Source organism: Solea solea, chromosome 11, assembly GCF_958295425.1.
Source record: "Solea solea chromosome 11, fSolSol10.1, whole genome shotgun sequence".
NCBI lineage: Eukaryota > Metazoa > Chordata > Actinopteri > Pleuronectiformes > Soleidae > Solea > Solea solea.
The window spans coordinates 19,859,615-19,886,554 of record NC_081144.1 but is presented as its reverse complement, the minus strand read 5'-3'; the positions used below and the strand labels follow the sequence as shown (position 1 = coordinate 19,886,554).

General features: G+C 40.9%; 2 protein-coding genes across 2 annotated transcripts; one reads left to right on the top strand and one right to left on the bottom strand.

Annotated features, from left to right (window-relative positions):
• The first annotated feature begins 9,848 nt into the window (after positions 1-9,848).
• tmco4 (transmembrane and coiled-coil domains 4) lies at positions 9,849-21,742 on the top strand. Its single transcript, XM_058643629.1, has 14 exons — positions 9,849-9,932; positions 10,860-11,010; positions 11,539-11,713; positions 12,444-12,471; positions 12,580-12,709; positions 13,063-13,160; positions 13,408-13,551; positions 13,708-13,827; positions 14,877-15,041; positions 15,208-15,344; positions 15,587-15,671; positions 16,331-16,448; positions 16,590-16,707; positions 18,540-21,742. The coding sequence occupies exons 1-14, from the start codon at positions 9,890-9,892 to the stop codon at positions 19,029-19,031; spliced, it is 2,004 nt and encodes a 667-aa protein (XP_058499612.1). The 5' UTR covers positions 9,849-9,889; the 3' UTR covers positions 19,032-21,742.
• htr6 (5-hydroxytryptamine (serotonin) receptor 6) lies at positions 21,216-25,455 on the bottom strand. The gene is made up of 3 exons (XM_058643630.1): positions 24,359-25,455; positions 22,692-22,826; positions 21,216-21,572 (listed from the first exon to the last, which is right to left on the bottom strand). Exons 1-3 carry the CDS (start codon positions 25,250-25,252, stop codon positions 21,216-21,218), a joined length of 1,386 nt encoding a protein of 461 aa, XP_058499613.1. The 5' UTR covers positions 25,253-25,455.
• Positions 25,456-26,940: the final 1,485 nt, after the last annotated feature.

The following is a 26,940-nucleotide window of genomic DNA, read 5'->3' as shown; positions in this document are numbered from 1 at the left end:
AATTAAGGGAAGTCAATGCAGTGTCCTGAGAAGAATCACTATACAAACCTGTGTGTGTATGTATAGCTAAATGACATGTGGGGAAAGTAAGGACATTTTGGCTGTTCCTCACAACTTTAAGGGGCTTTTTCAGGGTTAACACTTGGTTTTAAGGAATGCATTGTGTCTACGATATCCTAACTAAGAGTGTTGTCCAAGAATATGTGTGTGTTTGTTTGTGTGTGAGAGACAAAGTAAGTAAATAGCTGTGCATGCATGTGCACAGAGCGTTCTGTATCGTTTGAATGAGCATGCACACTCACGTCCGAGCATTTCTTTGTGTACATCAGTGTGTCGAGCGTTGCATACATTGTGCGTTGACTGTTGACTGACTTGTGTCAGGCACATGGGCTGCAGCTCATGTCAGAGTTTGACGCTGCGCTGCGATCCACAAACATTGCCAGCTGTTCCCACCCCAACGCAGCCTCGTGTCAGCACGCTGTGCCCACTTTCTCAATCAGTATGTCAGATTATGCAACCTGAGCTGTGATTTGTTCTTGCTCCTTTTCACATACCCTCATATAGACAGCAAGAAGTCCTCTTTTGGAGGATAAAAAGTGCAACAGCACAGTCAACTTGACCTTTGTGCCTTCTCTGGGCATGGCAGCAGCGGCAGAGGGTGTGGGAGGAGAGGAGAAAACAGTGAGATGTTAGTGAGGCAATGGAAGAGATGACATTCTGTTGATCACGGAATTGAGGGTGTGATTAAATGGAAAAAAAGGGAAAAAAAATCAGCTCATTCTTTCAGGGCAGAAACCCTCTTGGAGCAGCCGGAGTTGCTGCCTGATAAACGGGGTCTTGTAACTTCGGCCCATAATAGCAGCCTAGGTGTAATAACCCATTAAAATCGTGTCTGCAGAGTTTTTGGCTTCGTATTGGAATGCCACTGTCAGTGGTTGAATTCCACAGAACTATAATTGCCAGTGCCACTATATTTCTGCCAGTCTACGGTACTTGAGGTTTGGTTTATGCAAACCATGGTTTTTGTGCAGATGTGAGAAAGAAAAGCAAAAACATCGCCACTCTCTTTCTCTCTCTCTCTGGAAAGGAAACTGCATCATAAAGCCGTGTAAAAGATATAAAAGACAGGGAGACAGACAGGGAGGGGAACACAGATGATGCAGATATAAACATAATAGAAAAGCAAGATAAGTCAAAGGGATGTTGGATAAGAGGGAAACACAGACAAAATACTTAGTAAAATTTACATTTTGGACCCTTTAGGCAGTAGGGAAGTGACTCTAACTCAGAGCCAAGAACACTCATTGCCTCCCATGTACAAGGTTTAGACACAGACGATAAATAAATACCATTAAACTAAAAATACAGTCAGGGAAGTCAGAGGGATTTCCCATCACTGGGATGAGGAGAAAATAGCCAAGTGCCCACTGCCTTCCTGAACAGCGATGACACCTCCTGTCCTGCGTCGGTGGTACTTTCCTGACCCCCATGATCAGTATCCTGTGTATGTTCAAGGTGGGTCTTGTCTTATAAATAGTATCTACGGAGACATTGCTGAAACACTTTGTTTCCTTTTGCAAATCGAGACAAAAAATCCAGAGAGTTGCTGCAGTTCTAAATGAAACAGTTGATATCTCTGTGTTCCAAGAACCTCAAGGTCTAACCACATTGAGGGAGGACACTCAATCGTTGCCTTCCCTAAACAAATATGACAAGTTACATTAAACACAAGCAACCTTGCAGTTTGGGGGCGGGCCATATTTTCACAAAATAAATCTGATTGTATATTTAAGTTTGGACAGTGCCTGTGCACTGTCTTGAAGTAAAACTATGCACAGCTAGAATCACCTCGCACGATAGAGCTGTACATCTGTTTTGCAATAATCACCAATCATTGAGCCTCTACACTGGTGAGGCCAACACCCTCTGTGAGTTTCCACAGTAAAATGTCACAGGATGGAGGTTCTCTATAGTTGGCTCAGCTCCCTTGCAGAAGTCTGTCCAGACAATGGTCTTATTGTGTCAAAGATTGGAATTCACAGATTAGGGATAATACTCATCTTCTGGTTGTATATGTACACAAACTGATCAGGGTTGGATAAGCTGGCTGACTGACAGTGCAGGTTCAAAGATATTATATCATCTACCACATGATCTAATGAGTCCTTTGATTTACGATGAAGCTCATTTAAACTGGAAAGGCTCTGACTCCTGCAGCACATGAGAAACCTTACCCCGAATGAGCCACAAGTCCCACAGACAAACTTAATAGAGAAACGGAGAGCACAGAATTTGGCTTTGTGCAGTATAGTTCGGGGAAATAAAATGGAAATTCCATTCACAGCCTCAGTGTGCCCCCAAGTGCTCTCTTGCACTGCATGAAATGAAGGACTTCCATCCAGAACTACACACTCTAACGCTGGTTTTACAAACCGAGAACTACTGAAGTCCCACTCATTCAGAAACCACATGAGAAAGGTCAGTGGCGGTGACTCATCGATGTCAGAGATCTCTACTGTGGGAAGGGGGGTGGTAGGCTACAGTTGGCTGGATGTAACAGGCGTTTTTCACTCTCAAGTGTAATAATTTCTCTTCTGTTTCCTGCCTGGTGTCTTCTGCTAATATTTCCATTTCCACTCATTCTTTATTTTCTTTCCATTCTTTCTTCAATCCTCTCTCTCCAACTGTTCTTATTATCGCCGTCCCATCAGTGGCCTTTTCCTCATCTTCCTCTCAGCTGCTTCTCCAAAGTGTTTTGGCCAGGGCAGACAGCAGCTGGATTCTCCATTCTCTCCTCCCATTGTGTTTCCTCCTCACCCTCTCACTGCTCCTCTCCTCACGCACTCCCACTCCAGCAGTCCCAGCTGCCTTCCACCCTTAGTAACACTCCTGTGTACTGTACAAACACACAGACACAAGCACACACACGTACACTATCAGGAGTGCACACGCATATACGCATACAGAACGGTTGGTAAACTGCACACAGCGCACAAACTGACGCACACACGCACACAGAAAGTTAAGTTGAAGTCATTTTCATGGTATGCATGAAGGTTGAAAAAGCAGGGATGTCTTGTAATTTCAAGTGCATCCGCAGTGGAATCTGTCAGGACAGGTTTCGCTGTGTAGAACTTGGCAAACTATCAAAGCTATAACTGAGGCAAATCACCCCCTCTCTTGTGTCTGCTTGCTTAAAGGAGTGCACAAACTAAAAGAACATGTATACAAAGGCTTATACAGTAATTGTGCCAAAGCCACTGTCTCGCCTTCCTGCTCCAATCAGACTCTGCAAATTTCATACTTTGCGTTGCACACATCAGGCCAGGAACCACACAAAGGTCGGTAAAGGCAAGCTTTTACTCGGGCGCAGCACCAGGTGTGATGGACAACCCACCATCCTTTACTGACAGAAGGATGACACCCTCGTCATCTGGCCCATCCTGCCTATTAACACACTCAGCTGTCAGCCACATCCGCTGCACCTCCAATTAAACCCGTGCCTTTCACTTCCAGGCACGTTTTTGCACACACTGGAAGTATCAGTCTTTAACTCTTATCTGTCTCCCACTTCCTGTGCACATAACACACCCTCCACAGGTGCCCCACAGGTCACACAGTCCACTCTGTCTGGGTTTCGCTCAGCTCCCCCTCCTGTCGAGTGTCAGCGTAACAGAAAAGAGAAGTCTGACATTGTGTATGTTAGCGATACGGTACGGGGGAGATGGAGGGGGTTGTGTTTGAACTTGTCTGGCTTGAGCTCTGCCTGTCTGCCTGTCTGTTTTCCAATGAGTAATCCATTGAAAGACTGAGCACACACACACACACACACGCCATGGCAGCGTGTATGACATAGCTTAAGTACGAGAGTTTTAGCCGGAGGGAGATCGATGGCTGATGGGTGAGACATGGAGGCCACTGGTTGGGTTAAAGAGTTTGTCTTTGTTTTATGGAAAATTTGTTTAAGCTTCTGGTGTTGAAAGACATATTTGCTGTGAGACAGCAATGTATACTTAAAACTGTCAACAGAGAGAGCTTCTTTAATACAAGAGACTAGATACTAGAAATGAGATGGTAATGTAATGCCACTCTGCCCAAACTGAACCATGTCAATGGTTTCATGTTTCCTGAAGGATGACTATGACTGACTTTGTGGGTTTTATATGAATAAATATCTGGCAAACGAACACAACTCCCGACAGTCTCAGGGGTTCTTTGTACTTCTCAGTCATTTTCAAATAAGAGTGAGTCAGTTCCTGTCAACTAAGATGGTGAATGTAAGTATTACACTTACTAGAAAACGTTCATATCATAAAGGTCAGCTGTGTAACGTTTAGAAGGATTTATACCCATAAACAGTGTACTATCGATTCAAAATAAAAATTGTACTCAGAACAAGAGTGTGCATTTTGCGTTCCAATCATCCTTTCTGGTATGTGAAGGCCACCGTAGTTCCCTGACATGCTTGGGAGGGAGGAGGGAGAATCAGGATGAGTTATTCTTGCACACACAAATTATTGATCATAAATTTTACCGCTACATTTAACCCATCCTTATTACACACCAGTAGTGAACACACACACACACGCACTGTACTCAGGAGCAGTGAACAGCACAGTAAGCAATGGGGATTGGGTGCCTTGCTCATTTGAACCAGCAACCATTGGGTTCCTAGTTAATTTCCTTTCTTCATGATCTGCCCACTATAAGTGAGTGGAGGAGTCCAGTCTCACCATTTGATGTCACTAATTCCTACATACTGGACTTTCTTTTTCAAAGGATTTAATTTTTAGACATTTTAGTTTTACCAACAAAAAGAAAGAAAAAGGAAGCAAAAAACAACATCCAGCCTATAAAAAGAAAATAAGCATGTCTGTCCAGATGACAATTACAAAAATTGAAGGTCAGAGCAGAGTCTGCAGCAAAACAGAGATTGAGAGAGAACCAAGGCAAAGGCAAGAGAGTCAAGACTCACAGAACTCAAATCAGTACAATAACAGATCAATCAAGTACAATCAATTCCCAGTTTGGCATATCTGCCTTTTTAATCAGCTCAATAAAAGGCCCCTAAATCCTCAGAAGGCTACTGTAGGCAGTGTGTAATAAACCGCTTCTCTTCATGAAGGCAGGACACATGTCATTTAAACAGTTTTTAGAACAGCGAGGAGAAGATGATTACCAGTCACACAAAATAAAATAAAAAATAATTTTTTTTGCACACACTGGACTTCATTAATTAATTCAACGTCTAGCACTTTATCCTCCACATGAAGGTCGCAGGGCTGCTGGTGCCAATCCCAGCTGACATAGGGCGTGGGGTACACGCTGCACAGGTCGCCAGTAAATCACAGGGCCAACATATAGAGACGATCAATCCGTCACTCACACACTAACACCTGAGGGCAGCTTACAGTGTTCAATTAACCTCTGCATGTTTTTGGACATGTGGGAGGAAATCAGAGTACCCAGAGAAAACCCACACACACGGAGAGCATGCCAAAATAACAATGCCTCTGTGATTCATATGCAAGTATGGATGTGTTGAAAATAAACAGGGTTGCTACAAAAATAACGTGATTTGTTTTCCCTGACTTTAAAGCTCCAGTGTGTAACTTCATGCAGAAGAAAGTGAAAGAACGACACCACGTCCATATTACAACCGTTTTCTTTTTCAAAATGTGTTTCACTATCTCACTACCGCACTCAGGGATAATTCATTAACCTAAAATTTCCCCTCTATCACTATGTGTCTCCACAGACACAAAACACTGCTATATTGAGGAACACATGTTTGGAGCTGATAGGCTTAATCACAAAGGTTTAAAATGTAAGCGACATTTGTGTATATTCAAAAGTTACACACTAGAGCTTGAATATAAAAAAAAGCTCACCACAAGAAGACCCACCCATCTTCCTAATAATTGTTTTGACCAACCAGTATTCTAGATCCAAAAAGTATTAATATTAAAAATGAGAGCACCAAGTCCTCAAAACTGGGAATCTGCAACTCATTTTATGATCAGCACTTCAGCTAGAAAAGCGATAACTGACTCATTGTTTCAGCTTGAAGCAAAAGTGTAGATTTAGTGTGACAGTGTAGGAATCCACACATTTATGTCAAATAATAATCGTGAGCCTCTTGTACCATCAGAAAGCAGAAATGTAACCACTTGTTTGCCAAAGACAACTAGCACAGGTGAACAAATACAAAATGAATTTAATACCAGGTACAGCAGGAGTTCACCTCATCTTATCTGTTCTATATCACTGCTTTTCTGCACTCATGGCTTTCAGAGACAAACTGTGCAGTTTTTTTTCTCTGATAACAAGTCCAGGCATGCTAAAAGGTCAAGCATGTAAAAGGAGAACTCATAAGGAATCCTATTCTTCTCCCACAGAGCCTCTTATGTATATGTATGCATAACATCATAGACTATTTGTAGAGGTGCTCTATATGAATCACACATTTTTACATCATGATATTGTTGATTCCAGATTAGTTTATACTCTACTGTATATCATTAGTAAATAAACTGTGGCTTAAAGTCTTGTTTACAGAGACAGCTCAGTAGGCAGCATAAACAGGATGCCTCATGGAGACAGACAAGTACAGCACATGTAGGCTCGGGGATTCCTCCGTGTCAAGGCCGGCCTGGCCAGGATATTATTTTGACAAAGTACTTGCGCTATACTAACACAGTATTTCCCAGTGAAGAGGTGCCGGGGGATTAATAAACCCTTTCGTACTTGTCCTGTGCTCACCTTGCTCTTTTGTCACTGCACGACATTCAGACTGGAAAACAAACACATGGGCGAGAACGGTGCCAAGTACATACAGTAAATGACATGCTGATCAAGCACATGGGAAGAGAGAAGCAGACAGGTATGATTTATACAGTATGTGGAGTATACTGTTTGGATCACTGTTTTTCAAAGTGTTGTACTACTTTAAGTATTAGGGTCTTGAGTCATACACTGAGTCAGACAAACGCTAATGTCATTTGCTCATTGTCTGGGCGGGTTGTCGGGCCGTTGGAGCCAAATCTCAGCCGACACAGAGAGAAAGACGAGGGAACACCCTAGACTGGTCGCCAGTCCATCACAGCGCCAACACACAGAGACGGACAACCATTCACTCTCACATGCACACCTACGGCCAATTTAGAGTGTTCAATTAACCCCTGCAAGGTTTTGGACTGTGGGTGGAAACCAGAGAGAGCAGGGAAATCTCACACGCATACAGGGAGAAGCGGAACATGCCAACTCCATGCAGGAAAGCCCTCAGTCAGACGGGGTCACAAACCTGGGTCTTTTTGCTGCAAGGCAACAATGCTAGCCACTACGCCGCCATGCTGCGCACAAATATTTATCAGTTCATCCAGATCACAATATAATTTATGTGTTTTATGACATTTCATTTTACTTAATGTTTGAAATATGTTAATATGCTACACTAAATATATTGTACTTTATTATACTGTAGTACAATATACACATGTACTATACTGTCATGTAGATTATACTACACATGTTGTATCCTATTATACTTTATAATAGGATACAATAGGATATAACTACACTTTAAAATAGGTTACTGTACAGTATTTCACTACCATTTATTATGCTATATCAAACTACACCTACTCTAGGCTGGTAAATCAAATCATACAATACTATACTGTACATGTTACACTTCACTACACTTGTAAATGTTCCTATACTACACTATATAATGCTATATCATGTTACACATACTAACATCTCGCTTAGTATGTTTAGCATGCTGAACTGTGCTAAACATAAGGTTCTATACTTGAACTTATACTAAATTATACTGATTGTATTACAGTTGGTTATGGCTCTACATGACACACAGTGAAGCTCAACACAGAATATTAAAAATAAAGTTGATTCTAAATACACTGGGCTTTAATATGAATAGAGATGAGTCTGAATATGATTAAATGGTTAAATCACTGGATCAGATTTCTATTCCTTTCAAACACAGAACAATGGAACAACTTTTTTAGTTTAGTTTACCTTTGTTTATTTCTCCTTTGATGTTACAAATGTTTTGTATTTCATTGTCTTTTATTTACTGTATATTTCTTGTCGTATTAAAAATTAACTAATTAACTAAACCAATCATTCGTTCTTCACTAAGCTTCTAGTTGACATGGTGTAAAGAGACATGCACCACCATTGTCATGTGACCAAGCAGTGACTGAGGGCGGCTGCACATCTGCTACACTTTTGGAGCATTATGTAACTGAAATACTGTACATGTATCTGTGGATGCTCAAGATTGTGATAAATCAGCCACGAAAAAGTAGTATTACGACATCCCTAATTATGAACCTCTTGTTATATCTGATATCTGATACTAATGATACTATTAAACACACGCTACTAAACACTGGCATAATCTGATGCTTTCTCTGGCAGCATATGGTCAGAATGATGCCAGTGTGCGTCTTCCTCTGTGTCCTTGAGTGAGGCTGTTTCTATGAGCAGGTTGCCAGGGAACCATAAAACACACTGATGATGTGCCGTCATCTGACTGTCACAAAGCTTTTAAGAGAACAAACAGACAGTCATCGTTGAGCCTTGCAAACACTGAGCGAGGGAATTAAAAAGAATAGAATAATCTGTATTATATAAACAATAACAATTCAGCCAGCTGAAGTAAGCAGGGAGGAGGAAGAATTGCACTAAGGGGAAATGTGAAAATAAATGTTGCACTCACACCTACTGGTCAGTAGTTGTACTAGCACTACTTTTTTTTAGGGGGGGATCTGAAGTTTTCAAAGAGAATAATATAGTATAGTAAAGCATATGACAAGCCATTTGACTATTAAGTAGCTAGTGCATTATATGCATATATGCATTACAAATATCTATAAATCAATTCTTGAAAATTAATTCTAAAAATGCACAAATTGACCGGCATTCAGTTTATGATTTCAGATGTTTATCATTCCAGAGATTATTATATATTTATATTTTATTATTATATGTTTTTATCTATCTATCTATCTATCTATCTATCTATCTATCTGACTATCTATCTGTCTGCCTGTCTCCTTCAGGACACCACGATTGTCATATCAGATTTTAATTTAATAAAAGGAAAAAAAACGTCACATTATCCATTCATGTGTATGGGGTTTGTCACTACATATATCTTTTATTTGAATCTTTATTCAGTTGTAGATATGTGTGGATGTCCTTTTTTTACTAGGATGTTTTGAGTTTCGTATACACATATCCAGCCTGGCTGTGAGATGTTAAAACGCATATTTGTCTCGTTAATTTAAAATTATGCGATGAAAATATTCTAAAACGTTTTGTGTTTTTTACGTTCTAAAACGTTGACAGTCGTGAACAGACCACTACCTCGTCTTCAGCGTACGTGGACGTTACGTTAGTCAAAGTTTCACAAATATGTCGCCTTCACGGACATTCGCAAAATGTTGGAAATCATAAATTCAGAAACCGATCAAACAATTAAATACGTTTACAGTAACATATAAAATGCATTTTACAAATCATAGTATGATGTAAAACATGCTCGTTCTTTCAAACTTAAATAGATTAATTCACCGTGATTTTAACAGGATTTCTAATTACAGCACATCTCTTGATTTTACCAATATAGTGCGGAAATAATTGTGTGTAATACATATTGGCTGATATCGAACAACCAAATACCCCACAATAAATCATTGTGTTGTAGTAGTGGTGTCGTTTCCAAATTGTTTACCATGAAAAAAGCGTTTCAGTGCATGACTTTAGTACTAAACTGTAATTATCAGAAGTCTGAGCTCCACAGAATCACGTGAAGGCAACGGAACTTTAGTTTGCAGAGTTGTTTTGACGTCTAATAATCATGGAGGATAAACAGTGCAGTTCGGACAGCAATTTTACCCCAGGTACCACATATTTACCTCTCAAATATAACAGAAGAGCACGATATTAAAATAAAACACCAAACTGTATTTGTTTAGCTAGATAACGGTTACAAATAGCCAGCTGTTTAGCTTCTAATGCTGAGTTGTGGGTTGTTGAAATTCCCCCGACCGAAGTTGTTATCACTTTATTTAAAGTGAAATATGTATATAAAAAATACTACAAAGCCATGTGGGTCATACTTCAGTAAAAGCTGTGTGTAATTTAGGTCAGTTCATCAGAGACACGAAGAGATACTGAAAGTTAGACTACATGTAACCCAGTTCCGTTTTGCTAATCTCTGCGCAAGGCTGGAACAAAACTGCTCTATAAAATCGGACAACTTAATGCTGCACTTCTGATAAACTGCATAAATTGCTTTTGAACAGCATTTCTTAAGATCTCATGTGAATCGTGGTGATAGTGTGGTGAATTCGGCATATGTCTGTGCGACCTAACTGCAGTTTTAATAAACGGAACACATTGTACAAATTATTTTTTTACCCTTTACTATACTGTATCGAATGACGGCTCACTTGACCACGCGAAGACGAATGACGGCTCACTTGACCGCAGTCAAACTACGTACACGTACACTCCAGGCTCAAATCATAACATACTATATTATACCACAGTGTACTGTTCTATACTATACTATACTACAGTATAATTCTGTATTTTCACTTCGTACACTGTTTCTACACGTACTGTACTAAATTAATTTATACTTTACTAAACACATTGTTATGTACTATACCTTATTATTAAGATACTGGACATATGCGTCCATGTGTTTGATATTTCTGGTGTGTATTAAACATGTGCTTGTGTGTCACACATGTTTAATTTCTCTCATGATGAGTTTGAATCTAATGAATTATGTTAATCATTAAACTTTGTCCATGTATCAGACCCAGGGGGAGCAAGAACAACACAAGCTACTCCATGTGACAAGTCCTCAGAGAAAATGATTGGCAGACAGCTGACTGAACAGGGCCGCTTTGCTTATGCTGCACTGTGTGGTGTCTCTCTGGGACAGTTGTTTACAGGACCTGAGAACAGGTAACAGAGCTGCAGGGCAAGTGTGTCCTGGTGAGTGAGATCAGCATTGTCATGTTGTTGAAGCTACAGACTTGCCATCCACCTTTGAATAACTTCATTTAACACATATATTTAAGGGTGCAGGTGGGCAGATGTGAAGTTTTCTATGGCTGATGTTGATCTTTAGAAATCGGTTAATTCAGTGGCAAGTTTAAGATGCTTTTTTTGATCAATTTGGCTGATTTTCTTTTTTTTTTTATCACAAGATTACTTGGTTGATATATATGATACATGCTTTATGACTGACATGGTTACATGATGACTATCACACCCATAGTATCTCAACAAACACATTACAGAGGAGATACTGATCCAGAATAACCACAAAATCAAATCTGGACTTGCAAATGTAACTAAGCATTTTGAAGGTTTGGCTCTGAGTTTTCACCAGATATTTGGGCTAGACTGCGTTAGCTTAACTGTGAACCATAATGCTGTTAATGGACTGTATCTTGACTTTGAGGAGATGAAGAGTTGTGTTTCTCCTAGTGTGTTCAGGGAACAGTATCTGCAGGGATTGGTCCGCTGGCTGGACCTGGATGAGTCTGTGATGCCGGTCATGGGTGCGTTCCTGTCAGGCCTGGGCTTTGAGGGCTCTGACACCTTCCTCTCCACCTTACAGGCTGAATCTCTGCTGGCTGCAGGGCCCATCCCCATCATGCAGGTGTTTGACACTCTTAACAGTGATAGTGATAACTGTTTAGCGCTCCCTGTGGGAAAATGAGTTATTGCAGCAGCAAATATTTATGTGTAGGCAAAAATGAAGAGCATGGAGATCAGTGCAAATGATTGCAGACAAATGCAGGAATTAAAAAGGAGTCAAATAAATATCAAACAATATAAAAATATATAGTTGGTGTGGTAATGTATCTAGTATTACAACATCTACACAGAACGTGGTTGTATGTAATTGAAACCTATTTAAAGTTAAAGGTCACATGTGTAATATTTAGTAGGGTTTAGTAGTATGGATGCAAGTGCCGTTAAACCCCATAGAAGAAGCAGAAAAATGATTTGTTCTTCATTGTCTTTTATGAAGCCTTTCGTTTGAACTAATGGCAAGAGTTAAGCAAAGTTTGCCATTTTATATATATATATATATTTTTATATATATATATTATATATATATTATATATACAGGAAAAAATGGCACAAGGGGAGAAATGTAATGTAAAAAAGAGTGATTGCATTCTTTGTTTTGCATTTGGGAAAGGGGAGCTGTGAACAGCGGAGTCCTTTGTTTGTTTCAATCTGCAGTCTCACCATTAGATCTCACTATTTCTTACACACTGGACCTTTAAATGTGACGTAAATTCTTGGTCATGCTTTTTCTTAATAGTGAATAAAGTGATTATGTTAACACTTTTGCTTTTTTGTTGTTTTTTTATATACAGGATCTCGTGTCTTTCTCTGTCGAAGATGGTAAGAGTCTTAAAGGCGTAGTAATGACATAGATGTATTGCGTAGTGGTGTAAATTCATATATAAGTGTATTCGTGTTTATAACCTTTGTAATCTGTTGTAATCTTAGGCCAATATGATGCCAGATCCCGGGTTCTCATCCGTCATGTCAGCTGTCTGCTCCGTGTTTCTCCACAGCAGCTGGAGGAGTTTGAGGAAACACTGGGAGAGAGTCTGAGGGAAGTAGGAGAGGAGAGCGAGTAAGTGAGGATGTAGAGATTATAGAGTTATAACAGACAGTGTGAGTCAATCGCTATCTTTACATGGAGCATTTCATACTAATAATACTATGAACTTAACTGTAAGGATGTAAGGATGTGTTATGAATCCTAAACCTTGAAGATGATTACAAGCTGAATGATGCAATAGTGCATTTTTTCTACACCTTGTTTTTCCCCGAAGTTTGTTTGTGACTAACTGTTTCAACAACACAAGCATGTGTCTTAAACAAGCGGCCCAGTGTTCCATATGTCAGCTTAATTGCACCAGGAGTCATTTGACATGTATGTAGTTCAGCTAATGCTGACAATTGGTCTAACTTTGCTTGAATTAGAGAGGAGTCCTCTCGGCGGCGGAGAAGAGAAAGAGGACGGAAGTTACGGCGCTACTTCCTAATTGGATTAGCCACCGTGGGCGGAGGAACTGTGATTGGTGATTATTTCTGCTTCAATTTAAATTGGACATAGTATGTTATATGAAAGCACACGGTCAAGGTGACAAGCTGAACAGCAGATTATTAAACCACTGCAGTGTTAAGACTACGCATGAAGATAGTATTTGTGATAAGTGTATTTTTTCTTCTGTAGATGTATAACCTGTAAAATCCTTCACCTGACAAAAATTGGCTCTGAATAGATTTTTCTCTTGACACTGACTGTGGTCTTTGCTCCTTTGCCAGGTGTGACAGGTGGGCTGGCAGCCCCTCTGGTGGCAGCAGGAGCTGGTGCTGTGCTCGGGGCTGGTGGAGCTGCTGCTTTGGGTTCAGCCACTGGAATTGCAATCATGGCCTCTCTGTTTGGAGCAGCAGGAGCTGGATTGACTGGTAAGAGACACAGGGTTGTATGCAGAAAGAAGTTATCCTCATTTGAGTTTTGACTGAGCTTGACTGGTAGATTTTCTTATTATTTCCAAATGTGTACTTTTCTCATTTTCTCCTTAATTTCTGTTCCTTCCGTTTTTACACTTTTATTTGCTTAAGGCTATAAGATGAAGAAATGTGTTGGAGCTATAGAAGAATTTGAATTCCTGCCACTAAGCTCTGGAAAACGCCTTCACCTGACCATTGCAGTGACAGGTTGGCTCTGCAGTGGTAAATATAGTAAGTACAGCTTATTTTGTGTCAACTTCTGGCTGAGCAATTAAATATTCCCATAAAAAACATCCTTCTTATTAATTTACTGCATTTCCTACAATGCCACAAGGTGATGGGAGATGTCATTGGGGCAGGCATCATAATATATCCAGTACCAGTCAAAAGTTTGGACTTAGTGACATTATAGGCAATGTACCCGTGCAGATACACTGGACATGTACAAAGTATATTATCACAGAAACAATTTTATTTTCTACAGCAGTTGCAGTTACAGTTAAAGCTGTTTCCACAGCACCTGACTATATACTCTGATTTATTAGGTACTCCTGTTCAACTACACAAATATCTAATCAGCCAATCACATAGCATGTAGACATGGTCAAAACGACCTGCTCAAACTGAGCATCAGAATGAAGAAGAAGCAAGGTATTACTGAAACTGCTGATTTACTCAGATATTCATGCACAACCATCTCATGGGTTTACATAGAATGGTTCAAAAAGAAGAAAAATAAGCAGTGAGCAGTTTTTCTCTGAGTGAAAAAGCCTTGTTCTTGCCACAAGTCAAAGGAGAATGGCCAGACACATTCAAAATGATAAGAAAGGCAAATGTAACTGAAAATAATGTTTGGTACAAGCAACATCTGCAGAACTGTGTCCTGAATTCACAGCATGTTGAACATTGAAACAGCAGGGGTTACAGCAGCAGAGGACCACGTTACTGCGGCCTCATGAGAAAATGCACAAAGAAAGACATAGTTGGTGTGATATTTTAAAACCATTTGTACTTGTTAGGTGCAGTCTGAGTTTTAAGATTGTGGCCAGGTCAGTAAAAGATTTGACAAAAAAATGGATGCTGGTCTGCACAAAATGTTCCAGACCCAGTAGATGATCCAAACAAACCACTCTGTCATGTTTTGTTCGTATATCAAAACACTGCAGTGCTCTCTTTCCCCACTAAAACCCACACTTAACTACACTTAGTTGCTACCCTCTTCAGATACAAGTGCTGCATTTAGCTGACCTTACGTCAAAAACACATCTGCTGTCTTCCAGGTTCGTTCCAGGCCCCGTGGTGCAGCCTGGGTGAATGTGGGGAGCAGTACTGCCTGGTGTGGGAGTCACGTTTTCTCAGGGACCTGGGCTCAGCCATGGCTTCTCTGCTGGATGGACTGGTCAGCATTGTGGCTCAGGAAGCCCTCAAGTACACAGTGCTCTCAGGTAGGACGATGGTCATGCAGGAAGCACTTGTGGTTCTGTGTGTAGATACAGGAACATTTGTACACAGTACTCCAGTGATAGCTTATAAACAGTTGATTGGGACTCATCGTATCAAGCCATTGTTTATGTCTGTTACTCACAAAGTAATGCTGTTATTGCTGGGCAGGCATTGTGACGGCTCTGACGTGGCCCGCGTCCTTACTGGCAGCTGCCGGTGTCATTGATCACCCGTGGTGTGTTTGTCTGAACCGCTCAGCTGAGGTGGGGAAACACCTGGCTCAGGTTTTGAGGAGTAGACAGCAGGTAGGGTACTCCATCTTACCTCCGTTCATTCTCTCTTTATTTAAGCATGATATAGTACTGTTATTAGGGATGGTCTGATACCACTTTTTTTCATATTGGCTCCCCTATAATATTTCTATTAAATGTTGTTTTTAAGGTTTGTCCCAAACTTTAGAATAACAAATCAATGTAAGTTAATGTCATGAATTAGTTATTAACCTGAAATATTACTGTATGCTCAGTAAAGTAATTTGTGTCTGCAGGGGAAGCGCCCAGTCAGCCTCATAGGTTTCAGCCTTGGAGCCAGAGTTATCTACTACTGTCTTCAGGAACTAGCCAAAGACCAAGGTATGAACACTACTGCATGTGGTTATACTGATAATCCATTATAATTTGATTTGGGCGGCTGTGGATCAGTGGTAGCGTGGGTCGTCTTCCTCCTTCTTGCTGATGTGTTCCTGAGCAAGGAGATTAAATCCAAATAGTTACTTGTGGCTATGTTGGCAGCATATAAATGGGTACAATAGATGTTTGATAGAAAAGTGCTTGATATAGAAACACTGTATGATTGTGTGTGTGTGTGTGTGTTAATGTCAAAACTAAAAAATGCTTTATAAAAACAAGACCATTTACCATTTTCCTCAAAATGCTCACATCATTATAATTCTGTCTGGTCTCCATAGAGATATATCTGGGCTGTAGTTCTGAGTCATCGAGTTTTTAATGTTAAATAAAATGTTAATATTGATCAATTATATCCCATCATAACCTTTGCAGCATTATGTAAATCAAGTAATTAAAGCGAAGAAGGGATGCTGAGCATTTCAGAGATGGAGAGATTTCACTATCGTCTGTTGAGAGAGAGCAGTGATCCCAAATTTTATGACTTGGGAATGATAGTCAACAATGAACAATTTCTCTTTTCTTGGTGATTCTGTCTCCAACAGCTTAAGTGAAATCAAACTTAAATGAATTAAGTTGTAATATCTGTCGTCTTGATTCCTCAGGCAGTGAAGGAGTAGTGGAGGACGTGGTCCTCTTGGGAGCCCCGGTGGATGGCTCTGAAAAAGCCTGGAAGAGAATGGCCGGGGTGGTGGCTGGAAAAATAGTAAATGGATACTGCAGGTAAAATAGAGATCGGTGTTTCATATATATATTGCATTGTTTTTTTTAAGCAATTTTGCCTGCAGTAGATTTGGAAACACGTTAATCATCGATGGGAAGATTTATGGTTTTATGGATTGCACCAAACTTTGTGAATTCCAGAGGGGACTGGCTCCTGGGGTTCTTGTACCGCAGTTCGGCAGCACAACTCTCTGTTGCTGGGCTACAGCCAATCGACATTCAGGATCGACGCATAATCAATGTGGATCTTTCTTCTGTGGTGAGTCAGAGCTTATATATTGGGACCACTAAAGCTTTCTTAATGAATAGATTTTCAGGTACATGTAAGCCGGTCTTTTTTTTTTTCTCAAGGATATCACCTCACAGTCACCTCAACCTGACCCTACTCATGTCTTTGTTTCTGGATTGCAATCTTTGATAATAGTAAAGATGTCCCAGACTAAAAGGGCAAAACACAAAACAAATTCAACATCTTCATATATCTCCACCTGCTTTATCATATTATGTCTACATATATATGATAAATGTTAAGCAATTTCCCCCCTGGGATTAATAAAGTATTTCTGATTCTGATGAAGTAATAAGTAATTGGTTTCTCTCTGTATCACTTAATGATGCTTTCCCAGTTTGTTTGTTTCTTTTGGTTTAGGAACAAAAGGACTGTGGTTCACGGCCAAATATGGAAATCATTGGCTTATTCTAGACTGTTAATCAAATTAAACTCACCACCATGTCCCTTATTAATTATTAATTCATTTTTGTTTTACACTACACTGCCACATTATCACAGTCACAATCACACTTTGTTCCTGATAACATTTATACAAACTGTCACCTATTTACACACCAGGCAGAGAGAGAGAGAGAGTCACATTTGCATTTGCAGTATTTGGAGTCATGTGTCATTTGTTCTGTTTCGGAGCTGTGTTTTTGGAATCCATTAACTTCAGTGAGAAATAACTGTCTGACTCGCTGCTTAATAAATGCTCCACTATGTTCCATTGCCAGCTGCCAACTATATACTGTATCTGCTGTTCAGTGCTGGACAGTTTTTGTTATTGGAGCGTTCACACTGTGAACAACAGATAGCCTTTTTTTATACATGAACATGAATGTCTGGAGATTTGGGTCCAGACATTGTCTGGAGTTCGTATATGATGAACACAAGCGGTGATTATCTGGACACGTTCACAACAGCTGGAGGATCCAGGCGAAGGGGTGGGAATGGATTTAGCTATGACAGGGGCCGATATGATTGTCCTGACCAAAACAAGATTTTATTGAGATAGTTGTAAAAATGTGCTTTAATTTTTTTTCTTTTCTTTACATTCTTAAACATAAACGGCATGGCCCTCTCTCTGTTCTCTAGCTGTATTTGGTTGGTATCTGTAAACATTCACTGAATGTGCACAGAAAGATTTTCCCAATCATGGCAATTTTCAAGATAATATGTGTCATGGTGGTCAATATTTTTTTTTATCATTGCACTCGCTGTAGATAATCCAGAGTTTACAGAGTTTCTGCTGTAGTGCTCTCACATGGACTCCCTTAGACACTGGGAGATTATACTAAGAAGCTGGTAGGAGAAGGATAACTTGCACATATTACACATGAAATCATTTTGGCAGCTGTCAATATGAACATATTGATTAGTTCAGATTTTTTTCCCTGTTGGAAATTGATATTTTAGTAATTCATTTAAAAGCTATGAAGAAAAGGTTATAATTAAATAAAAAAAAGTGGTGCAATATTATTAAATACATGCTTTTAATAGCACTTTAAAAGAGTTGAATGTGACACGTTAATACAAAAATTAAATAAAATAAAAACACAATGTGAGGAAAATAAAAAAAAATGAAGGCCACTGCTGGTCTTTTCACAGCGATGCCTTTCTGCCACAATTATTTATCACAGTAGTAGTTGTTGTTAAATATGAAAGGATTCACATTTGACATATCTGGACACTTACATATTTGATATCACTAAAGCATTATATACAGTATAGACCTGGGGAATAGTAAAACCTTCTGCACAAATTAAACGTAAGCCTTTTTTAGTCATAGACATTAAAATCATGTATCTGCTTCCCAGGTTAAAGGTCACTTGGACTACATGCGTCAGATGGACACCATCTTGGTTGCAGTAGGAATTCCCACCAAAGAAGTACCTGGAGCGTCGTTTGCTCTTCCTCAGCCTGTACAATTTACAAAGGAGACAGTGGACGTCTCGGACCAAGCCCTCAGTGAGCACCAAGTGACTGAGATACAAAACGTGGCTGAGACTGGAGAGGCAGTGGAGGTGGAGGAGAACGAGGAGCCGGGTGACGGGTGGGATATTCCCGATATCTCGGATCTGCTGGATTCTTCAAATGACACGGAATCAGAGAATCAAATCACAGACAGAAACCATTTACCACTGACATCGGAGGAGAACGACACGGGTGATGACACAGTGTCTACTTCTAAAGCTCAGTGTGACGATGTGGAGGAGGCCGACCCAGATAATGAACACATATCATGGAGCTGGGACGATACGCACTGGATTACAGAGCACGCAAATGAACAAAGGCAGCCAAACTTGTAAAGAGCATGAGTGGGACCAGCTGCTTCCTTGTCATTTCTCATTCTCTCAAGTTCTCCCTATCAAGCATCAAAGCTTTGTTGGGAAAAAAATATTCATTCCATTCACAACACTCAGCCATGGCAGAGACAGCACAAGAGTCGGTGCACGCATATGGCATCTTCAAGTGAAAAGCCCTTGAATGAATTGCTTGTTTAACCACTATAAGTGTCTCTGGACTCACGTCTTCACCCAGTAACAATTAAGTGTTGAGCGACTGAAGTAATATTTTCTTTTTTAACAAACTGTGAATAGTCCTGTAATTTATTTTCACTGTGAACTCACCGAGCTGTAAATGTACATCATGTTTTGCAGGTTTTGATAGATGCCGGAACACGCGTGATACCTTTGTTAATTTCCTTCCCTTTAAACTGCATCTGTTGCTTGGTTACAATGGATGTTATCACAGTGAATTCATTTCAATAAGATCATGGGCAATCCAGCGAATGTATCATGCCCAAGGTCTTTCATTTCTATATTCCACCTGCTTACAATGGAATTTACTCCTACCCCATTCCCACTGGTCCAAAAAAAAGGTTTTTCATCATTGGGAAGATGTTTGATCAGGATTCACTCCAGGGTCAAATGACAGCTTCGGTGCTAATCTGCATCAGAGAGAATGTAAGACCAGGGGAAATCAATAAGAGCCATGGAGTTTGTTTACTGCTTCTGATTCTCTCGTACGGGTGAAAACCCACCACAGAGCAGACCAATGGGAATGGTGTTAATCGCCATTAAAAATCCTGGGTATACCCGCTAATTTAAGTGTAAAAAGAGGCTATAGAGACAGCATTGCCCCTGTTGCATACTGGTATTGATAACTGGAAATAAACCCTCAAGGTCCAGTGTGTAAGCTTTAGGTGACACTATTTCCATTTGGCAGAAATTGAATATAAAATAGTGATACTGATCTAAGAGTGATCATACATTCACACCTGAATGTATGAATTGTTGTTTTTCATGTCCCAAGAATGAGTCTCATGATCAGCTCTATAGAGGCCTCCAAGTTGGACCCCTATGTTTTTACGACAGTCCACAATGGACTAACTAAAGACCTTTTGAGTTTTAATGATAACTAGCGGCTACCAGAGATTCTCCTACATGAAAGGAAAGGAAAACAATAATCAGATGGAGTGGCATTTTTTGTCTCAATAGACATTTTTCTGAGATGATGAAAACCAACGTTTTCAGTTTAATGTTTTTTTAAAGGTTCAGTATGTAATAGAAAAAGTGTGTCAGGTAATTAAGGTGACATTTGCATTCCATAAACTATGTTGTTCTTGTCGCGAGGTCCAGTTCGGCTGGTGTAGAAACATGGCATAAAAGGCCTTATGCTTGATCAGATCGCGTGGGTTGCAGGTCTAGCAGGGAACCCCAGACTTCCCTTTCCCTGGCTACATCATCTAGTAGCTCTGACCTCTGATCTTCAGGCGCTCCTAGGCTAGCGAGGAGGTATAATCTCTCCACCTATTCCTAGATCGGCCTCTAGGTCTTCTCCCAGTTGGATGTGCGAGGAACATCTCCCTAGGGAGGCGCCCTGGTCCCTGCCTCCTTACCAGGTGCCCGAACCACCTCAACTGGCTCCTTTTTCAGGCAAAGGAGCAACAGCTCTGCTTCAAGTCCCTCCCGGATGGCTGAGATACCCACTCTTATGACAAATTTCGGTCGCTCGTACCCACAATTTTGTTCTTGTGGTCATGAGCCATCACTCATGACCACAGGTGAGGGTAGGAATGAAGAATGTCCAGTAGATCGAGAGCTTTGCCTTTCCGCTCAGCTCCCTTTTTGTCACAACGGTGCGGTAGAGCGAACACAGCACCGCTCCCGCTGCTCTGATTCTCCGGCCAATCTCACACTCCATTGTTCCCTCTCTCATTAAGCGAAGACCCCATAATGCTTAAACTCCTTCACTTGGGGTAAATACTCATTCCCCACCCGGATCCGTTTCCTACTGAGAATCGGAGGCTCATTCTAAGACCATAAAAAGTGATTAAAAAAAGGTAATATGTGGTCATTTCTGCGATTAACACTGGGCCTTTGAATTTAACATCTGGTTAATCATTAACTCATGGTGAGTAAATCATGAATCATCATGAACTTTATTTAGTGTCAAATTCTTCTGTGTTAGCTGACTTTTGTAATTGCTATTCAGTCCAGGTTGTCAACCTGATTGGGGAGAAGCAAGGGCAACTCAATCCCAGCGTGATCAGCATCAAACAGGTTGACGGCGTCCGTGGCGGTGGCCGGGGCGTGAGTGGGGTCAGAGGGCAGCGGAGACGGGGAGTTGCTGGCAATGTTGGGCTCTCCCGAGTTGCGCAGAGAGAGGGACAGAGCCGGGGAGGGTCTTCTTGGTGACTGGGAGGAACAGCAGGGCAAGAGCTTTGCCAAAGCTCGCTTGAAGTCTCTCATGAACAGCGGGTAGATGATTGGGTTCATGGTGCTGTTGCAGTAGCCCAGCCAGGTGATGGCGTCAAAGAGCGCGAGGGGCACGCACTCGCACACCGCCTGAATGAAGATGGTGAAAAGGAGGGAAAATGAGTTCATTTGTGCCGACGTGTAAATAATAATGAAAAATGGAAGCACATGTATGTGCATATGCATGTGGGTGGTGCAACACTGTCCTTGTGTGTTTTTCTGTAATGTGCCAAGAAATCTCACAATGGGCTAAAAGAAAACCAGCAAACATTGAAAATCAAGGTCAAGGACACTTTAAATTGTCAAAGACAATTAAAACTTGATTTGATTGAGAGTTTGAGAGTTTGATTAATTATATTATTCAGGGATCTTTGAGAGCATATGCTCTCCACGATATAATGCGTATTTAACGTTTAGCATTTGACTTTTAAAAACACTGATCTTGAACCAGGTTTGTAGAGGGACACTGAAGGAGGAGACAGCTGTTAAAGGAGAGCTTCCAGTACTACCATGATGAGACGGGGGGGCGGTGGGAATAGGACCGAAAGGAGGGGTGAGATTCGCACACCACATTGAGTGTGAAAAGGAAGGAGAGCACAGACACAGTCAAGTGTCTGTGCTCCATGTTATGCAGGGGAGAAGCGAGAGGGCACAGATGGGAAATCAAAATGACTGGATCATTGAAAGCTTGAAAAACAGGGCAAGTGTCATTACCAATTTAGATTAAATTGTTTTCCTGTTTGTTCACTGAGTAGGACGTGTGTGTGGGTGGGTGCAAACGCGCACATGTTCAGTCTTATCAAATCAAAATCAACAACTCACAAAAAAATTATTATAAATGGAACTTCTGCATGTTTTTGTTGAGCAGGCTTTGGAATTAGTCAGCCATACGAAGATGAAATGCCAGTTTGTTTCATCGCTGGATAACTTGGCAGAGCTGTGACGCCGAGCATGGCCAAGAAAAAAATAGATCTGTAACCAAGTGTCACCCCCCCTTCATTTCTTTTGCATTTATTTCACACTGTTGGTGCTCACATTCATTTGTGAGAAAAGCTCTGAATCACTGAGATATATGATGATTTACTCTATGAGCCAACGAATGAGAGGAATGGCTTTAACCTGTTGGCTCCTTGTTTGACTTATTTTTATATGTATTTCATATCCATGATTTGTTTGATGTGTTACTTGATGTGTGGCATCTCTGCTGACCTGAGCCATGTTGGTGATAAAAAACGGGAGCCAAGCACTGAAGAAGAGTCCCAGGAGGACTCCCAGTGTGAGACTGGCCTTGAGTGCCCTCCGACCCTGTCTGTGAGCCAGACGACGCTCACTGTTCACTGACAGCTGTAAACAGAGGAGAGGAAGAAGAAGAGTTGTGATTGATTATATTCATGTGAATTTCAGATACACTGATCACTTTGGAAAAGCAAATTATAATATGTTTCTCCTGGTTTCTGTTGGCTATTGGTTTTGTTTAGCACAAATATATAAAAGTGCAGGAAAACAGCTAGTCTGGCTCTGTCCTGGTTCCTAAACTTTTTTTGGGATTGTTGTTTAACGTAATACTGAGCACCCACTTTTTGTGTGGCAGCATTATGCTTCCGTATTTCACACACACACACACACATACACTGGAAATACAGTATATAAAAGTAGGTGAGCCTTTTGTGAAGCAGGTAAAATCTTATTTTTCTTTTTGTTGCTGCAGGCAGTCATGTTACCATAGAGTTCTCTGCTGGTCTTTAAGGTTAGGATTAGGCAATGAATTGTTATGATTCAGGTTCTCTTTTTGGTTGAAACCCTCTCTCTTTCTCTCTCTCTTTCTCTCTCTCTTTCTCTCTCTCTTTCTCTCTCTCTCCCCCGCTTTCTCTCATTTTAGCTGCAGACAAATGTGTCAGACTATTTGTCTGTGATCCATGAAGATGGGGACAGCACATCTCACACTGTCTGTTCTTTTCCCATCCTGATTTTCTGCTCAGATTTTACACCTCAGTTCTTTTACTGAGTATCTTTGTATCATATTGTTGACCAAAGAGCAAAAAAAAGGTGAATGAAGTCTTAAGAACACATTTATAACCACATCTTTGCAGACAGACACATTATGTTAGCAGAATTTAACTGAATACCCCCCAGTGAAAAGTCTGCACACCTCAAAAAAATTATTTTAGTTGACAAGTGTACAAAAATTTAAATTCACACCCACCTGAACAGAATGTAGTTTAATGCAATAATACAAGTGAGTCATACGTCCAGATACTTGTATAATTCTGCTGTGGGTGCAGATGTGGAGTTTAGTTTTTTAGTAAGAATTAGTGGCTTATTATCATAAAAATAACCACCTCCAGGTGCACTTACACAATACTAACTGGAGTGAAATGAGATACTGGATTAAACAGTGTCAAAAGAAAACCTAAAGAAAGTAAAACTTGGGAAATCAGTCGACGGTTACCTGAATTTGTGCTTTGTTTTTTTTTCCACTCACAGAATCAGTCTTTGCAGTCTTACTCTCATTATGATTAAATTTCAATGCTGCTTAACATCTTGTGATGGACAGCAATCATACACTGAGCTTCCTTAAAGGTGCTATATGTGAGTTTTCTCTGGTCTCACGGAGAGCATCAGATGTTGGTGCATTAACAGTATTTCTACAGATTCCTTAAAAAGTGTTAAAAGGCATTTAATTCATTAATTGGTATTAAATGTCTTAAATCAATGGTTACCTCTCACCGTAACATCAGGATAGAGGCAACAACAAAACAACATTTGAAGTAGATAATCAAAAAAGTTTGGGGTTTTTTATGTTAAAATTGTATAGCCCCATGCAGATTTTTTGACATTTACTATTGTATATTTACTATTTGACCTCCGTTTCTTACCGGGACATTTTGTGACACGAGAGGTTCCTGGTATCTGCAGTCATCTCCGTGCCGCTGCGCTGCAATCCCAGGTGACGGAGGCTGTGAAGGTTCCCCGAGAGAGTGATGTGGGTGTGGTGGGTGGCTCAGGGCTGCCACCCTCTTTGCCTGCCTCCGTGCTGCCAGAAGGATCCGGCAGTAAGTGAAGCAGATGGCACTGGAGGGTAGAAAGAAAGTGAGCACAGATGCCACGAGAGCAAAGGGCAAGGTGACCCGCAGGCGACACTGGAAAGAGATGCCTCCCGATGGTGACAGCGAGTGAGATGTTGGATACAGTGTGTCAGAGTAGGAGCTGATGTTGATGTCTGGAACAGACGAGTGTCCACTCCCCAGGCCTAAGCTGTGCCATTTCATCTCAATGGGCAGAAAGGAGGCCAGAGCTGCCAACCCCCACGCAGCTCCCACAAGCAGTAAGGCCCGTGGTGGGGTCATTCTCTGCTTGTAGCGTAACGGTGAGATGATGAAGAGGTAGCGGTCCAGGCTGATCACACACAGGTTGAGGATGGACGCGCTGCAGCACATGACGTCAAAGCAAAGCCAAATGGGACAAAAGGCAGGCCATAACACCCAGGCCCCACACAGCACATTGAGCATGGCTGGGGGCATAACCACCAGCGCCACCATGAGGTCAGACAGGAACAGAGACACCAAGAAGCAGTTTGACGTGCAGCGCAGAGAGCGGTGGGCGAACACCACAGCGATAAGCAACATGTTGCCACAGACGGTCATGAGGATGATGACCGTCAGCATGAAGGCCAACAACCACGGGCCACTGCCAGTGATGTTCCAAGTACTGGTGGTGGGAAAGCTGCTGTTGTAGCTTCCAACAGAGCCAGACAAGTGAGAGTCAGCCATGGTGACCAAAATACAAGTTCCTGAGGTCCCTTGTGAGGCACCGCTGTAGTTGGTAGACTTGAAACAGTTCTCCAAAGCTCTCACTTCAGCAATACAGTTAATCAAGAAGAATATAAAAAGGTTCTTGTGTTGAGAAGCCAACCAATCCTCGCCCTGTCAACGTCACACGGACTGTTTTCCATGAATAAATAATTCCATCTCCATTTGGCAGGAACAGATCCAGGTGTCCCGGGCTCGCCTCCACTGCCACCAGTGTAGTCACAAAAATCAACAAGACTTTCATTCATCTCTCCATCCTCAGCAGCATGTCCCTGTCTCATCCACAGCTACGAGCCAGAATAAGCCACTTGAGTGCAGACAGAGAGCTTCAAGGCAGCATGTCACAGTGATGAAAGCCACAGGAGGAAGGCACACACAGAGATAAGCCTCGACTCGGCATACGAGAGCAGTGCCGGAGAGAGAAACTTGTAAATATTAAGAAGAAAAGGAAACTATCCTCAGAGTTGGCTCTCACCTCTCAGAAATGGCATTGTGCAGCTTCTGTAGGTCCTCTGCTGAACTGGAGATCTGCTGCCTTTCACAAAACCTTTTATTTTTTACTTTGAGAGGCAGCAACTGTCACAATACACTGCAGCCAGTCATTTGTAAGCAAGGCTCCATTCATGAGTGCTCTACAAGTATCAGGGTCCTTGAGCTGCTGCCTTTTTTCATTCGCTCCCGTTAATCCCTTTGTCGGCCACTCCAGCGTACCTTCCAGCCCGAGCGCACGCCTACTGAGAAGAAGCGTGTCAAAGCATTGAGCTGTTAATGCATAACCATGCACCATCACAGCCGAGACATGCTCAATCCGCATCATAGAGCCTAGTGTGGGTGTTCTGTCTCTGTGTGATGATATTTTTATCTGTTTAAGTATAATGACTGAATCTTTTTTATACATGTGTGTGTGTGTGTGATTAAGATTTGATTTTACTTAAAGTTGTATGTATTAGGAAAATAGTGCATTTTTCCTTTGTTTATTTCTATGAAGCACAATTAAAAACAAACAAGTAGGCATATAATGATCAGGACTCCCAAAGAGTCATGTTTTTTTTTTCTGTCTTAGCTGGCTCCATTAGGCTATTTAAAGTTGTAATGATCTATATAGCTCTGCCTTACAAATTGTCACGTAATCATCCTTCGATTCAATAACCTTGTAATTAATTTGTTTGGGTTTTTTTCTTTTTTTTTTCCACATTTTCACTTCATTGTGTTACTGGTTTCTCCACAAACAGCACGGTTGTATTTCACTGCAAATCACTATTATATGCAACATTTTTGTACTGAATACTACAGTATATATGTATTGGTGTGCTGATGATGCTTTTTGTGTTAACCACAGATTTGTGTGAATGAGTGTTAGGTGCTAAAATGACATTACAGCTTTCGATTTCAACTGATTAAACACAAGTGATTAACATACAATCTGTGAAATCTGTGACCCATTTGGCCTGACCAGTCGTGTTTTAAAATTAAGGTGTGAATACAAGATAATGGCGTGTTCCTCTTATTCCATGTCTTTTCTTGTTGTTAAGGTAAAATAAGCTTAACTTCTCAGCTAAAAATTGCTTTTAAAGCTATTTAGAATGACACATTGCAGGGGGAAAAAAGTAATTTCCCAGTATCATTTTGAAAACAAAAACCTTGTTACT